Source organism: Ambystoma mexicanum, chromosome 11 (assembly GCF_040938575.1).
Source record: "Ambystoma mexicanum isolate Mex_15411 chromosome 11, UKY_AmexF1_1, whole genome shotgun sequence".
NCBI lineage: Eukaryota > Metazoa > Chordata > Amphibia > Caudata > Ambystomatidae > Ambystoma > Ambystoma mexicanum.
The window spans coordinates 409,892,720-409,909,731 of record NC_090934.1 but is presented as its reverse complement, the minus strand read 5'-3'; the positions used below and the strand labels follow the sequence as shown (position 1 = coordinate 409,909,731).

General features: G+C 44.2%; 1 protein-coding gene across 4 annotated transcripts in view; it reads right to left on the bottom strand.

Annotated features, from left to right (window-relative positions):
* Positions 1 to 200: 200 nt before the first annotated feature.
* The window catches only part of ARHGAP1 (Rho GTPase activating protein 1), a 902,391-nt gene continuing 885,579 nt past the window's right edge, over positions 201 to 17,012 (bottom strand). For all 4 annotated transcript variants that reach the window (XM_069623207.1, XM_069623205.1, XM_069623208.1 and 1 more), the window contains one exon: positions 201 to 5,198. In XM_069623207.1, coding sequence (XP_069479308.1) covers positions 5,004 to 5,198 — 195 coding nt within the window. In that variant the 3' untranslated portion in view covers positions 201 to 5,003. The remainder of the gene's footprint in view (positions 5,199 to 17,012) is intronic.

Below are 17,012 nucleotides of genomic sequence, written 5' to 3'. Positions count from 1 at the left end.
ATATTAATGTGGGACCCTTTTGTTGTAACTGCACTGCTTCATATTTGCTGTAACTATGGTAGATTTCTCTTTGCTTTGTCAGACTTATTCATTGTACTAGCATGAATGCATATTTCGATTTGTGTATCCTATATACTTCTGTCTCACGTTCTCTTTAAGCCAATACAAACATTTACATTTTTTAAAAATAAAAACACAGGTTTCAGATTCAGTATTTAATATTCAATGTTCGGAGTACAAAAAGTGCAAACAGTGAAACAAAAAGCAGATTAAAAATTGAAGGCATACATGTACAATATAGTGTGCAAGGGACGTGTACAGTGGATTACAAAAACATACCTTTCATGAGTTCAAAATATATCAATATCTGAGCGCACAGTGTAAATCAAGGGCAGCTCAATAGAGGGGCAGGGGCATAGCATTAGGCCTTCACAGGGTCTGGACTCATTCATAAGGATATGCACCGCCAGTGTGAGGCCTCCACCAGGCTAACCGACTGGTCCTGGGACTTGGCCTACCTGCCTTGGCAAAGATCTTGTGGGCGTGGGGGACATTGTTTCTCTCTTTCTGAGTTGGAAGAATTGAAATCACAATGGTGAGGACTGTTCTGCCAGCAGCAGTCCCTAGCAAAAGCACCTTTACCCAAAATGGAATCTCAGAACTTCAAGTGGGTAATCTTCTACGAACGATAGGCAATGATAATCGGGCACTTTTTTTGGAGAGAATTGTAGAGTGTAGCTACAGCCATTGATTTTTTTTCCTAACAAGAACAAAATTCAAATAAAAAACGGTGCATATTTACAATGGCAACTCAAACCGACCCTACCTCTGTCGCCCTGACTACTGTCAATATATTGGCTTGCCCGCTTGTGCTAACGGGGCAGGCGTGTTAACATTCATGTTATCCCCCATATCCCTAGGCCTCCATGCTGGCTGTTTGTCACATGGGCATGGATAGAAAAGGCTCCAGGAGAGGACAGTGTCTGGAGAGAAGCAGGCACCACAAAAGACTACAGTGGCAGAAACCAAGGACCAGAACATGAAGGAGCAGGGTATTAAGGTGCAAGAGGATAGTGTTGGTCTGTACCAGAGCAGGAATGTGTTGTGAAGTTCAACTGGTCTGCAGAGATTGGTTGGCATGTGGAATGGGCTAGAGAGGATCTGGGGAGGGGTTCACAGTGACCGAAAAACATACAATACAGTTTGCCCTTATAGCAGCACGTAGCAGTGGACTGGGCACATTTTGGGAGGTGTGTGGGGATTATCAAATAATGAGGTTGTGTAGTGTGAAATTGGAGAATGTTAGTCCATAAAGTGATTGGTGCGTATGTGGGTAGAAAGGGTCATAGATGGTATGGAAAGTAATGTAGAGGCTGGAATGAGCTTATGTTGGTCTGATCTGCAAAAAGACCCGTGGGAGTGGAACAAGATAACTATGGTCCATGGAGTGATGGTAGAGTTGCTCCTGAGAGTAAGCATGTGAGTGGATATGGGCAATGCTGGTCAGTAAATCTAAAATGCCACTGGGAAGTGGATTTGAAGGTTTGTCGCTCAATGCAAATGTGGGTGTGAAATGGGACAGTGTATGCGCGTGGAGTGAGAAAATGTTGGTCTGGAAAGTGGCTGTGTGAGGTGGTTAGAGATGTCTGGGGAAAAGTAGGTGTATTGGATTAGAACAATAATGTCGTGTGGAGGAGCATATGGGAGTGTAATGGCATTATGTATGTTTCAAGAAGTGTGTGTAGACGTGAAATGGGATAAAATTGTGTGGAGGATCATTGAATTAATATATTGCTGTAACATCTGGGGGAGAGTAGATCGAATTTTATTTTTTACCGTGCCTGGCAGAGCCTTAACAACTGAATGAAGATGGTAGGTTATCACTCTTCGATCCTACTGCCAGTTGGAGGTGGAACCCTTTTTAAGTGCATCAATATATTCGTGGAGAATATCCTCAAATCATACTGCCTATTGTTCAGACTCAATTTCTCCCTTAGCGCTTCAATAACTCTACTGAAAGTATCTGTTGGAGCCACAGCAGTTTTGCCCACAAACAAGATTACCAGCCGGCAAACAAAGCTGAAAAGGAGCCCATTGGTATGATACCTATAGTAAGTATTCTACATGTGGATTAGGAATCATTTGAAATGTCAAGAATATATCAATATATAATCAGCATAGTGTGTGTACAGGGTTCCCATTGTGTGAATGTAATACAAAAAGCCAAACACTAGGATATAGGAAACCCATGTGACTAAGACCAGGAAATTGTAAGAGCGACTCTAGTTCTAGAATCTACTTAGAGCTTTGTGAAGGGAGGGAGGCACAGATGCCCTGGTAGCAGTCGCTCAGGTCTCGAGGCTAGGCACTGCTGTTGCCTTTACTGTAACATATGCTTCTAAGCCAAACAAGCTAATGACAATGCAGTGACCCATACAAGACCAGACACATGCTGGCTATGTATTCTCAAAGGTTCCCCAGTTTGATATTAAAACATGCAGGATATGACACCATGTGCACATCCTAAACAGATCAGGCAAGAAAAAATTGAATCAGTAGCTTATATTTGGGCACTTTTAATTTGCATTCAAGAGTGAGCAAATAATAAAATCTGATTTTGATCCATTTGGTGGCAGTTCAACCACAAATTGTGTTAATAACAGGAGTCCCTTATTACCAAATACAATTATGTTAATTTTATTAACCTCAGAAGGATGAACCTCTGACTATGTCCCACTGGGATTGGAACCACACATTCAGAAAACACATCGTCCCCAGTAAGAGCTTACGTCCCAATAATCTTTAATTATGTAAAAGGAAAAAGGGCACATGCGAATGAAATGATGGACAGCAAATGTACATGGATGGCATAAAAGAGGGATTACAAACATTTAAAACCAAAAAGAAACCACGAATGTGGGTAATAAAAACTATGCTAGCCACCTATTTCCAGAACGTAACCATGCTGGAATGGAATACTGGCTCATTCCTTGCGGTTTCCCTTCTTTCATCCCATCCTACCACTCTCCAAGTGCGCCTTTCAAAAGCAGGAGAAAAATATGTGTTGAAAGCAAGACTTAACCATTCTGTAAACTGAATTGGTATCTCCACTCATTAACCTCCGAGTCCCAAAACACACAGAAAGAAGAATGTGATCTGCTGGTGAATGTGTACTTTTTTTCCAGGGGGAAAACCCCTTACTTTAGTCTGCGTTCCCCCACTAGCCTCCATCCCCACTCAATGATGCACATTTTGTGTCATAAAGGACTGCGACACAGGCAGATTCACTGCACCTTGAGTTGTTTTCATTTTCACACAAGTTTATATATCGCAGCTGTTAAACCGCATCTGTTTTTACAAGAGTAAGAAGAACTAGGGTTCGCAGCAGCATTTATTTGGGTTAACTTGTTTGACCAGCAGTGTTGATTAGCCACCATACTGCAAGCTTCTTCTGGGATTGTCCCACCAGATGGGAAGGTAGGCAGGATGTGAGACTTTTAGGAACTCTAATTAACACATAATCAGTCTATATCTTGACAGTCAAAGAATGAGAACCGGCACTCTGCACATGGGTGAGAGGTGATGTTTGTCTACAGAAGAGAACAGGGAATGTAAACTTGCATAGGGGAATGAATGAGTGCTTACAAAAACACCAACACAGGCATGCAGCCTTTGAGTAATGTGCCCACTACTTGTGGCAGCATACGGCATGAGCCTTGGAGTTACAATGCCCCCCTCACACACAAGCATGGCTTCAGCAGTGCCTCGAGTAGTGGAAATGACAAAGACCAGCAGAGGACACCTCCTCTCAAGGAACCAAGCTTTGGTCAAATCAGAAGCGGATAGCAGCCAAACCAGCATATGCTAGCAGCCCTCGATTACAAGTGTGCAATTCTTATGCTAGCACTGGGCTAGCATCAGTTTCAGAATAGTATTATTGGCCGTGCTAATGCACCAGCACATAATGGCAATTGTCTAGTATTAGTTCCCACCCCCATACAAGCGTCCAACACCAGCACTAAAACATGGCCAGGTCATACTGCTACAGTACAGGGCATTAGCCCTTACCTAAAAATGCTCAAACTAGCAATGGGAACAGCATGTAAATAACTGTGCCGATAATCACGCTAGTAATTTAGTAATGATGTGCACACTCATGCCAGCATATTCCAACATAGAACCACCTCAGAAATCATTCCATGAGCAGCATAGGATGGAACCTTTACACATATGTATATATGTATGTATGTATATATATATATATATATATATATATAAAAATAAGAGCTTAATTGAAATGTGCCTGGAGTGTTTAGATCCGTTTTTTTAAATGTTTCGTTTAGCATTTTCTGGCGCTGGTGGGGCGACTTCAGTCCCAGTGATCCAGAGGAAGGCAGTCCTTTGGCATGTGCCTTCACGCATGGACGTAGGTAGCAAGGAAGTAAGGAGCAGAGATCCACAAAAACCCAGAATACGCACAGAGACACACCTATGAACACGTACCACACACATACCAGTACCGGCAGCGTACTCACATTACAGGTGGCATTGGACTGTGTAGGGGAAGAGACTATATCACCAATGGGAGGACAGCCCAAACCCTTTGCCCCCAACAATGAGCCAGAATGCACACACAGTACACAATGCTTACAAAACTCACATTAGTTACAGTCAAAGCATGGGATCACTCACACAGGGATAGTCTCAGCATGGGGTCACTCTCAGAAAGATTGCAGTCCAGCCTTGAGCCAGCCGTACACAGGGTTCAAATACAGAGTCACTCATTGATAGGATTTGGGTCAAAGCATGGAATGCTGGGACACACATGCGCACAAACATACCCACAAGGCCAGTTGTTGGACACTTTGGATTGAACTCCTTTGAAAATGGTTCTGCCCTTTCTTGCTTCAAAGGGACAGTTGCCTGGTATCTTGCTATTATTGCAAGTGGCATAGTAGAGAAGGGAATGCTGCTCGGCCATTGGTGATCAGCAAGAAAGCCAATTATGCCTCGTGCGCCAAGGCATCGGGTGCCAAAAAGACCTCTCTCTGATGGTCCAGCAGGAACTTTGTAAATGAGTTGATAGGGTTGATGACCTTCAGGTTGGTGGCAGCATCTTTCACCCACAAGAGGTTTGGCCCGAAAACCACAGCCAGGTTCACATTGGTCATCTTATTCTGCTCACAATTGTCTGACACCTGCACGAGGAGTAAAACAGCAAAGATTAAGAAGTACCTTACGCTAGACGATCTAGGACAAGTTACACGGCGGACACCTCATCACCTAAGCTGCAGGACATTACTCAGGAACACCTCAAGGACATCTCACAAATCACTTAACAGGAACGACTCACAAGGTCATCTGGAAAAGCACTTCACAAGCACAGGACATACAAACACAACATACAACATCTAATTCACTACAACTCAGGCCATCACCCAATAACACTTCAAAGGATATCTCACAAACCCATCTCATGGTCAGATGACAAAACACCTCACTTTGGCAAATCACATGGAAAACAAAGTCACTGAGACCACGGATATTACTCAGGAACATATCACGAGAGCGGTTTTACAGATCCAGCATATCAGTTTTCCCTGTACCACACATATACATTTCATATGGACATCTCACAGTGTACCTAATAGGACAACTCACACAGGGGTTATCTTTCTGTGAATTATGGCCATGAGTATAGCATCGATTTTAAGACCTCCACAGTTCTTCCCCTCACACCTACTCCTTACTCTTCATTTGTCCTTTTCACTCCTCAGTCTTCATCCTGACAGTCCCCACTGTACACTCCTCCTTTCTGCTCAACTGTCCTCCTCCCTTTTCACACACTGTACATTTTAGGAAATTATCACATGCCATCCTGAATTGCAGGTTACGGATTCCTCCGCCTCAGGCACCAGTTGTCCATCACATTTCACACCAAAATTCACGTAATCAAAACTCATGCATCAGTTGCCACTACTCTTTAGCCACCATTCCTTCCGTCTGTGGTCACCAACCCTCCTGTCCAGTCATTATTCGGCTCACGTGCACAGTCACCATTCCTCTTACACAGCCACCGTTCCTTCTACCTGCACAGCCACCATACAGGCTTCCATTACAGTCACCATATAGCCTTCCTGCACAGCCACCATTCCTATCCCTCCTGCCTGCAGTCACCATTCTTCCTGCCCATTCTACCTTTCTGTACACTCACTGTTCTGCCTTCTTGCAAAGTCACCGTTCCACCTTCCTGCACAGCCACTATTCCTCCTATCTGCATAGCTACCATGCCCAATCGTAACTGCATAGCATAATTCCCATTCCTCATACCTCCAGTCGGCATAGATCATTCCTGCAGTCAGAATACAGCCTTTCTGTAGTCATTTTCCCCTCTTGCAGTCACCATTCTGCCCTCCTCCTTCTGCCATTCTTGGCATTCCTACCTGTTGTCAGAATTCCTATTACCAGCAGTCACCATTCCTCCTACATGCTCAGTCACCATTCCTCCTACCTACAGCCTTGCAACACAGTGACCATTCATACCTGCAGTCATTACTCCTCCCACCTGCTCAGTCACTATTCCGCCCTCCTGCGCAGTCACATGCAGCCTTCGTGCACAGTAACCATGCAGCCAACATGCAGTCCTCATTGCTCCCACCTGCACTATCAACATTGCTCCTAACTGCATAGTTAGTATTCCACCTTCCTGCAGTTGCAATTGCACCTACCTGCACAGTCACCGTTCACATTCCTACTTGCAGTCACCGTTCACATTTCTATTTGCAGTCACCATTCACATTCCTACCTGCAGTCACCATTCACATTCCTACCTGCACAGCCACCATTCACATTCCTCGTACCTGAAATGTCATTCCACCCACATGCTCAGTCACCATTCCTCTCACCTGCTCAGCCAACATTCCTCCCACCTGCTCAGCCACCATTCCTCCCACCTGCAGTCAGCATGCATCCCTATTACCTGGACAGTCCAGTCCACATCCTTGTTACTGCAGTCACCATTGCTCCTACCTCCACAGTCACCATTGCTCCTACCTCCACAGTCACCATTCCTCCTACCTCCACAGTCACCATTCATCCTACCTCCACGGACACCATTTCTTCCTTCTACCTCCACAGACACCATTTCTTCCTTCTACCTCCACAGTCACCATTCCTTCCTACTGCCAGTCACCATTCCTTCTTCCTTCCTCCTACCTCCAGTCTCCATTCCTCAAACACCCAGTCACCCTACAGCCTTCCTGCACATTCATCATTCAGCCTTCCTGCAGAGCCACCATTCAGCCTTCCCGCACAGCCACCATTCTACCTCTCCAACCGTCACTATTCTGCCTTCCTGCGCAATCGCCATTCCTCCTATGTGCTCAGTCACCAGCCTCCAAATCAACAAATAATTCCTCCTTCCTGGTCACAATTCCTCCTCCTGGTCACCATTCCTCCTCCCTGGTCACCATTACTTCTCCTTAGTACTCGGGTTTCATTTTCACAACTCACACCTTAATGCTGCTCTTAATAACTGATGCAAGGTTATCAATATCTGAAAGTGTTGTAAAAAATCAACACAAATACACCCGAATAACAGAACATTTGAGTTATATGAATATAAATATATATTTTTTATTTGTATTTTAATCAATTAGATTTTTACAAAAGTAGTAAGAAAATCTTTGAATGTTAAATCTTAAGGTCCCAAAAATGTCTCTAAAAGAAGAAACTCAGATATTAAGACACATTGTCTGTTGCAGTCAATCATCCACTGGCTGTATTGACGAGGGCAGAGAGTTTTGTATGGAACGCAAAATATCGTATGCTGCCAGTAACCACAAGGTTTCATCTCGCATCATTCTTGATCAGCATAAATCTTCACCTCATAAAGGAAAGTTCGACAATATGTGTCTTAAGTAGTGTACTCTTATATTCGCAGTACCCAAACAAGAAAGGAGTAAATGTCAGATAGACTCAACCACTTCGGGCAAACCACAGAATCGACATCCTTTGATGACAGCCAACCCACAAATGGATAACATTTCATTGGTGTGTAATAGGTTGAGTCTTGCTCTCAAGAGGAGATTTCTAGCCTGTTTTGAGGGAAACTTTTATGAAGGGTTGTAGTTCGTTCAGTTTCCTTGGATTCTGGGGTAGATGTTGCGTCAATTAATTGGCAGATGCTGCTTCCCTTGTCGTGATCCAGTCAAACTCTTACTTTCACTGGGTTTGTTTTCAGTACCTCTTCATCCAAGGCAACGGTGTGTAGAATTTCCAGGATCTTTTTTGTCCACCGGGTTAGCATCTTGCAACTTGAACCCATACTTTCTTGTAAATTGAGGTTTTATAATGAGGGTTTCTCTGACAACTGGCATTTTCGAAAAAAGCATCAAAGAGTTGCATTTAACTGTGGCTGCGAGAGAAAGCAGACTAAGTTCTTTCCTAATGCAGACTATTGAGGAGCAGTTTGGGAGTGCAAGAACCTTTCTCCAAAATCGAGCCTCCAGTGTAGGCCGTAGAGATGATGGGATGTTAGGCATTGCGTCTGCTCCATAAATCGGCGCTGGTACTACTTTTATTTCATAACAGTTTAGCACAGGAATCAATGAAAAGTGGCCACATTTATTGTCAATTGCGCAACCTTGGGCTGCTAGTTTTTTAATTTTTTCTTTCAGGAATTTTTGCATCGCTGTCTCGTTCTTAGAATTGTCCAGTATCACTCCTAAGTATCTGAACTCAAGGACTTTTTCTATCCGTCTTCCGTCCAGTTCCAGTTCCGTTTTTTCCCTTCTTTTTGTACCTGCGGACACGATCATAAATTTAGTTTTATTTTCGTTGATCTCCAAATTATGTCTGTAGGTTACTAAGCTGGCTTTGCAACCCTATTGGTGTATAGTCGAGGAGTATCAAGTCGTCTGCGTACAAAAGCCTGTTTATGGGAGCTTTACCCATTTTTGGAGGAAAGCAGCGGAGCTCTGTGGCCGAGTTCTGAATATCTCCTAGGAATGCTAAGAACAGGGCTGGAGCCAACGGACATCCCTGTTTAACTCCTCTTTGCGTTGGAATTGTTCAGAGAGTAGGCCTTGCTGATCTAGTCGCACTCATGATTGTGTCTGAGTACAAGGCTTTAATTGGTGCCAGAAGTGAAGTAGGACAATTCCAAGCCGTTAGTTTCTCCCATAGGAGTGACCTGTCCACTCGGTCAAATGCTTGAGTGAGGTCTAAAAAAACAATAAATATCCATGGTCCCCCTTCTAGGACCTTGTTCTTCAGGATGTTTTTTGTCAAGATGTTAGCTGCTGTTCCAAGGTTTTTCTTGAACCCTGTTTGCAGATAGTCCTCACATTGCGCCGATTTTGCCCATGCTTTAAATGTATTTAAGAGCATGGACCCAAACACCTTTCCAATGCAGTCCAGTAGGACAATCGGTCAGTAGTTACCCGGATATCTCTTGTTTCCTTTTTTATAAATTGACACCACCGTAGCTGACTTCCACGATGGAGGGACTGATTAGTGCAGCACATCTTCGAAATATTTTACTCAGCAGATGCTGCCCATTCTTCTGGGTGTGCTTTTAAGTCCATGTTTGTAATTCCATCGGCTCTAGAGTTCTTGAGGATCTTAATCAGCCGAATTAGCTCTTCTTGTTCATCTAAACAGGCCCATTGTTCCTCGTCCATAGTCTGGTTAGAAACTGAGTTGTTCTTAGGAGGTTAGGAGGTAGAAACAAGGTTCTAAAGAAGTTAACCCATGATGCTTCTCCTATACTAGTTAGTATGGATGTTTCTTCTTTTGGGCTAGTTGAATTCAAGAGGGACCAGAATTCTCTACTTTTATTACCAATCATGGCTCTTTGGATGTTTTCTGCGTCTTGCTGGTACAGCGCGATCCGATGGTTTTTGAGCCATGATTTTTATCTTCGCGTGGCTTCCATCACTGCTGGATTTGTCGTTACAGGGCCCAAGAGTTTGGCTTTTCTCTTCACTTTTCCTAGTTCTTTTCTTTTGTCAACCAAGATTTTATCAAACACATGTCTTTTTAGGCCTGCACTGCTATGTTTGCACTGTGTCTTTTTTATAGGTCAACAGCAAAGGTAAATAATCGATTTGTCTTACGGCTTCTGGGTAATCTTGGGCTAAATATTTAGTCTTCAAATCGCTTATTGCCGCTGCCGACATTTTGAATCTTGAGCTTTGGTTATTTATCTCTAAGTGCGGGATAGATTTCATAGTTGCCATTTGCTTTTTTGGCCAGGTGATACACAGCAAGTTGTGATCACTTGCAGCAGTACGTACCACCTGAAACGAAGTTATAGTTCGTGCTAGTTGGCCTGATGCAAAAATATAGTCTATCGTTGCGCTAGATCACTCACGTTCCCACGTTGGCAGAGTGTTTTCATTTAGTAGCACCTCGTCTATGTTGTGCAGCTCCTGTGAGGTCATCAGTTTTTTCCGTGCTGCTCCCCTTTCATCTGCTGTCGAAATCTAGTTGGTTGAGTAGGCTGTCTCAGTTCTCCATTTGCAAGTCACGTTAATGTCTCCGCATATCAATAAGTGCGGAGCCAGGTGTGTTGCTATTGCCTCGTCAATTACATTTTCAATCATCCCAAGGAATTTGTCGGAGTTATTTGTTGCTGGGTTCCAGTATGTATTCATGATAACAATCGTTATGTTTCCGTTGTTCTGTAGCTTTCTGCGTTGGTCCACACTGCCTGATCATCAGTAGAGATTGATTACGTATTAGCGTTTCGGGAGGATATTCCACAGACATGACGTATAGCCGTCAAAATTCCTGATGAAGGACGACCCAGGAGGCCCTTTTTTGCTGGAGCTAAGAAGATTTCGTAGCCGTCTAGTGATGGTGGCTCCATCAACCAGGTCTCTTGTAGACAAAGAACATCATAGTCTGCCAGTTTTATATCGCTTTGAGCGTCACGTGGGCAAAGCCTCTTGTGTTCCATGAGCATAGCTTAATTTCCTTCCTTGAACGTTTTAGAGTTATGTTCACTTGATTGCTATGCTCCAAGATCAAGGGTTGCTATCTTTTTTGTTTTTCTGACAGGACTTTTGGTAGCCAGGACCACTAGCTGTGTACAGAAGCTTTCTTATCAAGTTTCTCATCAGTGTCTTGCTTCCCAAATATCACTTTACTAGTTCTTTTAGATTCAAGGCAGACTGGAGATCGAGCCTGTTTATAGTTCTTTACATTACTCTGCCTGTTTTTATCGTCAACTGGCAAGGCCTGGCAGCTTCGCCCTTTTGATCGGGACTTTGATTGCTTTGTTCTTTGATGATCTCTTGAATTTCAATGTACAATTTTGTTCTTATTCTCTGTAAAGCCCTCGTTTTTAGACTCCCACCTTCTTTCATGGTCGTACTTAAGTTGGACGGTTTCTCGGCTTTGTATTGCACCAACTGTACGATTAAGTTCTTTCTGGACTTCCTGGCGACCTTTCTAGTAGATTCGGTCAGGCAGTATCCCATTTTCAATAGGCTTTTTGTTTCCTCTTTTAATTGTTGTTGTACAGATGAAGAAGCAATATACAAGTGTGCCAAGGCTTTCCCATGTCGTTAACTCGGGCTCACGATGAGTAAATCCTCTGATTTTATACCGTGTAGGTTCGGAATGTAGCTAAACAGGGCTAGAACCGAGCCTCGGTTGAGAATGACTGTCTTCATTTCCCTCAATTTGTTCCAGTTTTAGAATCCATCTAGTGGTGTCCTTTTGCTTAATGACTGTTGTACATCTCTGTTTTTGTAAATGTAATGGATTCTTGATGAACTGGAAGGGAGGTTCCGATGACTCGATGCCCCTCTGAGGATTGGGGCTCTTTTTGATGTTTCTGTACGATGAAGTTGGCTTTGAATGGCTCTCCTGTTGTCTCATATTGGCCCCACTTTTTCTAGTGGGTTCGTACACCCTTGAAACCATCGGTGTTACCATTCTCGCTCCCTTCTAATTCTCTTTCCTTGTCTTGGCAGAAATGTATTTTTTGTTGGTTTCGTCCCTTTTTCCGAATTGGAGATTTAGTCTGTCTGGTGTGTTTGAGACGGCCCAAGCTCCTTATCCTCCCTCTCTTCTGCGGACCGTTTATCATCAAGGTGTAGGCTTATATTCATCAGTGTGTCGCTCTCCAAAAATTCATCTATTGTTTTCGCCGATTTTTGGGCAGCTGTAGTAGGTTCCACCATTATAGTTTCAGCTGGCGCACCTGACGGCACACTTGTGTGCGTTAATAGCCGTTTTTCTTCTTTCTTTAGGCGGCTCTTTGCCGGGTCGATTTAATGTAAAGACTGGTACCAGCACTTTGATGTTTGTTGGCCTTTCAGGTTCCCCCCCCCCCATTTTTCTTTTCATTTCTAATTGGCGTTTTTTTCTTCCATGGTCATACTTAGGTCAATCGTAGTTGCCGTTTGCGACCCTATCTCTTTCGTAGTCGCCGGTTTGGCGAGTTGTTTCTGTGTGACCAATGTGGGGTTAGATAGCCCTTCTTGGGACCATGCTGTCGGTTTCCTTTATTATCAAGGGCCATGATATAGGCTTCTAAGAAGGTTAGCTTGGCAAGCATTGTAGCCTGTATCGATATATGATCTTTCAAAGTGTCACTGACCCCTTCATATAGCTTAATGAACGGTGCTAACGCTATCGCTACTGTTGACATTATTGACAGTATGTTGGGTTTCTTTGTCAGAGTGGCCCCCTGATTTGACTGTTTAGGTGTGGTGTGGTGTCTTCCTTTCGAGGGTGAATCCGTCCAGAGTGGTGAGGGTGCTAGTTATAGAGAGCTGGATGTTCTCTGAGGTTCCAGTGAGTTTCTTCGACCTGCGGCCACGTTTAAGGGGTCCCAAAGGACTTGTTCACTACGTGGTTTCAGAAAATTAGTTTTTTCCAGCGTAGGAGTTCCATTTCTTTGCAATCTGTTTTTTTGTAACGACTCATTGGCGCCTGCTCCTTGGGTCCCATGGTTTCCATGTGACTCTGGACTATCAGTTTGGTCTCTCGCACCTTCGCCCGTCTCTAGCAGGGTTTCTGATCCAACCGACTTCTCGTGTGCCAAAAGGTAATTTCTTCATGGACTTGGTCTGCTTCTCCGTTATTATGCTCCCTTCCATTTTACATATTTACTGGTAGGTCCTTTAAAACTAAATTTATACCCCGCTGTGGCGTGATCGTCCCTGTTTGCGATGTTAAAGTCTCGTTGGGCACTAAAGTGCTGGGAGCCGACCTGGGGCTGCTGGTCAGACAGTCTCTAGGATCCACCGTTTTGTTGGAAATCTCAGTGGTTTTTTCACTATATTCAATTGCTGGCACAGTGATATATGCTGGATTTCCTTCCATTCGTCGCTGTTTTACAACTGGCATACATTCATTCAGTGCCTCAAGAATTTCTATATCAGTAAGTTCTTCTCTCCGAAGAGTTCCTGGATAGGGTCTGAGGTAAAAAAAAATACCTTCGGTTAGTAGGTCGGCAAGGGCACTGTTGCTCTTTTTCTGGGTCTGTTTGGCTTTCTCGTGTGACCCTTTAGTGAATTGTCTTTTTTTTGTGGTAGTCTCCAGCCTTCGTTAGGTCTGAGTTTCTTTGTCTTTTTTTTTTATTCAGGGTCTTTTTCAATGGTAATCTCATCAAAGTTTACCATAACTGAGTCCAGAGTTTGAACAGCCTGTCGTGATTGCTCTTCGGGCTCTACCGCAATCGCAGGCTTCGAGTGGACCTGCGCCTGAACAGTCAATGGTTTTGATGGGGGCGGGGCCAGGTTTTCACCCAGACGCAGAACCGGAGACTGGGCTCGCAGCAACTGAGCCTCGCCCACGGCGTTGTCCGGCTCAATTCTTTCCGGTGACCGGGCCCCGTCTCCCCCCATGCTGTCACCACCCAGCGGGTCCCCACCCGAGATCCTGCGAGCTTGCCACTGCGGTCAGGTCCTGCTCCCGGCCCGCGCTAGATGCGGCCCCGTTAGTCAGTGCCCACCCCGCCTCAGATGCGGAGCTGCACAGGTTAGTGGCAATATTGAACTCAAGTCTAGATCTGATGCCGTTCTCAGCATTTTACCTTTCGGCATAGCAGATGTTTGCGAGTCATTCGTCTGTTTTATTTCTTCTTTGACTGCTTTTTCTCAACTGCCACACGTGGGCGGGCACTACGAAGACGGCATCCTTCTTCCTCTTCTTGGAATGGAGAGGATGCAATGGAGTGCATTTCTGCCCTGCCAGCCCTGCCTGCAGGACTGTTACAGTCCGTCACTCCGTGGCCGCTCCGCGATTCCAGGCGGTATTTGTACTGTGGGTCCACCCACCAGTACTGAGTAAAAAAGACGAGACTCAGGAAGTCAGCAAAGGATTAGGGTAACGAAGTGCAGATGCAGGATTGTCACTCTGTCACTTTTATTTTACATAGTTGTAAGACTACAGTGCATTGTGAATGAAGTCCGATGAGCCAAGAGGATATCTAAGAACGAGGTGTCATCCTCCTCACTGATCAGTTTTCATTATTATTCTTAACACCTAGCTTCTCTTTGCTCAATGGAAATAGGAATGAAAACTGAGGAGTCAAGAGTGCTGTTCGTTGACATTGCAGTATATTGATTTTCGTACATCGTCATTTCTTCTACTCACACCTTCTCAGTCATTCTACTCAGTCATCAGATTTTATTCAGTGGTTCACATTAAAGTATTGCATTCCTGCAACTGTGTACGATATTAAGATTCATATAATTCAAATACTCAGATCACATTCAGATAAATGTGTGTTTATCAATATACATTTAGAGATTGACAAGCGATAAGTGCCTTACCGCAAGAGGAGTCTCCCATGAGTTGTTAAAAGGAACATTAAGGTGTGAGTTAGGACAACGATAGCTGATGCTTGAGAAGTAGGAATAATTGCCCTGGGCATCACAGATCTGGCCCTGGCGAGTCTTGACTCCTTTCTCTCGGACTGTCCTTCCCAGGAAGAAATTGGGTCCTTTCTCTCCTCTATCACTCTCTCTACATGTGGCTTCCCCCAGGGATCTAACCTATTCCAGTGGTTCTTGAATGTCTACATGGCTCATCTGGGCCACAGGATCTCCACCTTCATCTCTAACTTTCAGTGTTATGCAGATGAGGCACTGTTTTCCTTCAGGCTACCCTCGGCCTCTTCCTCTTCCTCGCTCATTGTGGACTGTGTTCACAATTCAGTCTTGGTGTGCTGCTAACAATCTCTGTCTCCATGCCAGTAAGAAAGATTGTCCTCACTGGGACCCCTGCCCCCGCTTTCCCAATTTCCCACTGGTCGGCTTCCCTTGGCCCTGCACCCTCACCTGCTAGTGAGGCAAAATAATCTGGGGATAATTTTTGACCCCACTCTCTCCTTCTCTTCTCACATCTCAGACATCTCTAAAAAGTCCCAGTACCAGATGTGCCTCCTCAGAGGTCCCTTTTCTCACATTCACCCGAAGACTCACCGTCTCCAGAGCCCTGGTTCTCTCTAGGCTGGACTACTGCAAAAGCCTCTTTTTCAATTTTCCTGTTGCGTTTTTTTTGCAAGGGAGGATATTTGGAGGAAGAGGATTTTTAGAATTGTACACTGATTCAAGAACTGTAAAACAGGAATAGTGACCTAGATAATGGCTACTGAAGAATGTTTACCACTTTTAGTGTTGAAGAACAGGAACATGCTGAGCAATAGAGGACTGATGATTGAACTATAAATCCTCACCCTGAGAACCCTAATCTTTAATCGCTAACAGAGAGAGGTGTGATAGGTTTTGGAGAGAGCTACTGAAGAACTTTAATACATGTGTTTTTTTTTGTATGGGATGTGTGTTTTAACTTGGTTTTATGTGAAATGAATGAATACCCTGTTTTGTGTGATTATTTAATAAAATTGGACCTATTTATTTAATCGCAGATGGGGTGACGTTATTGTGTTGTACCTCCACCCCAGAATATATTTGCAGCAGGATGTTTTCTCTCTAAATACTGCAAAAGAGACAGTTCTACCTTTTTTCTTATATATTATAGGTCTTCCGGGCATAGGCCAGACTTTTACACGCACCTACCAAGAGGGTGTGGTCTGGAGTTTCCCTGTGTATTATGGACTACCGTCACTAACACCTATGGGACTGCGCCACCAGCTGGACGTCTTTGCAGGCTTCTGTAGTGAAATTGGTCTGCCAATCAACATCAAAAAGACAGTCTATGGTCCTTAGGGGGGAAAAGGGGCAAAAGACCTGCCAGAACTAACTTAGCATTGGGTGAAGTATACATGAAGATTGTTCTTGGGGGGAGCAGATACTTAAGGCGGGACTGACGCTATCAAGGTACAGCGGTATGGCCCTGGAGGCCTACAAGGCCCAAGCACGGCAAGCTGCAGCCTATGGTGCAGAGCTATGGGGGTGGTATAACTTTTCCACTTGTCTATAATTGAAAATCGATTAGTGAAAAAAAATTCTACTACCCCAACCCCAACCTTCCAGATTTTACTCAAGCTGGACTTCATTCCATCCGAAATCTATGCAGGGCAAAGCCCTTTTTTGTACTGGCTAAGGTTATGGAATAGGGTGAACCTGCTTAAATACCGGGACGCATTAAAGGATGGAATGGCACAGGAAGGAGCATCGAGTCTTCCATGGATATTCCTAAAAAAAAAAAACTTTTTTTTTTTTTTTTACAAAAAAAGGTAAATCAAGTCCTTGGCCTCATTGACCTCTGGGCCAACCCAGCTACTATTAATGCTAACTCAAAGGGTAGTGCACAGCGTGCTCTTGTAGCTGGAAGAGAAGATGAAATCGGAAGGAAATGCCAGATGCCATCCCAAATCTGTAGATACGGGGCAATGAAGTAAAACCAGGGCTATGAGGATTACCTGGACCCAATGCACCCTAAGGCGATGGATCTCTTTGTTATGGCACGCCTGGGCATAATGCCCCTAGCTGCCGTGTGGTCCAGGTGGAATATTAATTTCAGTCCGCTCTGTCCTTTCTGCTGTGGCCCAAGGGAAGATATGGTGCTTTTTCACCTTCTCTTTC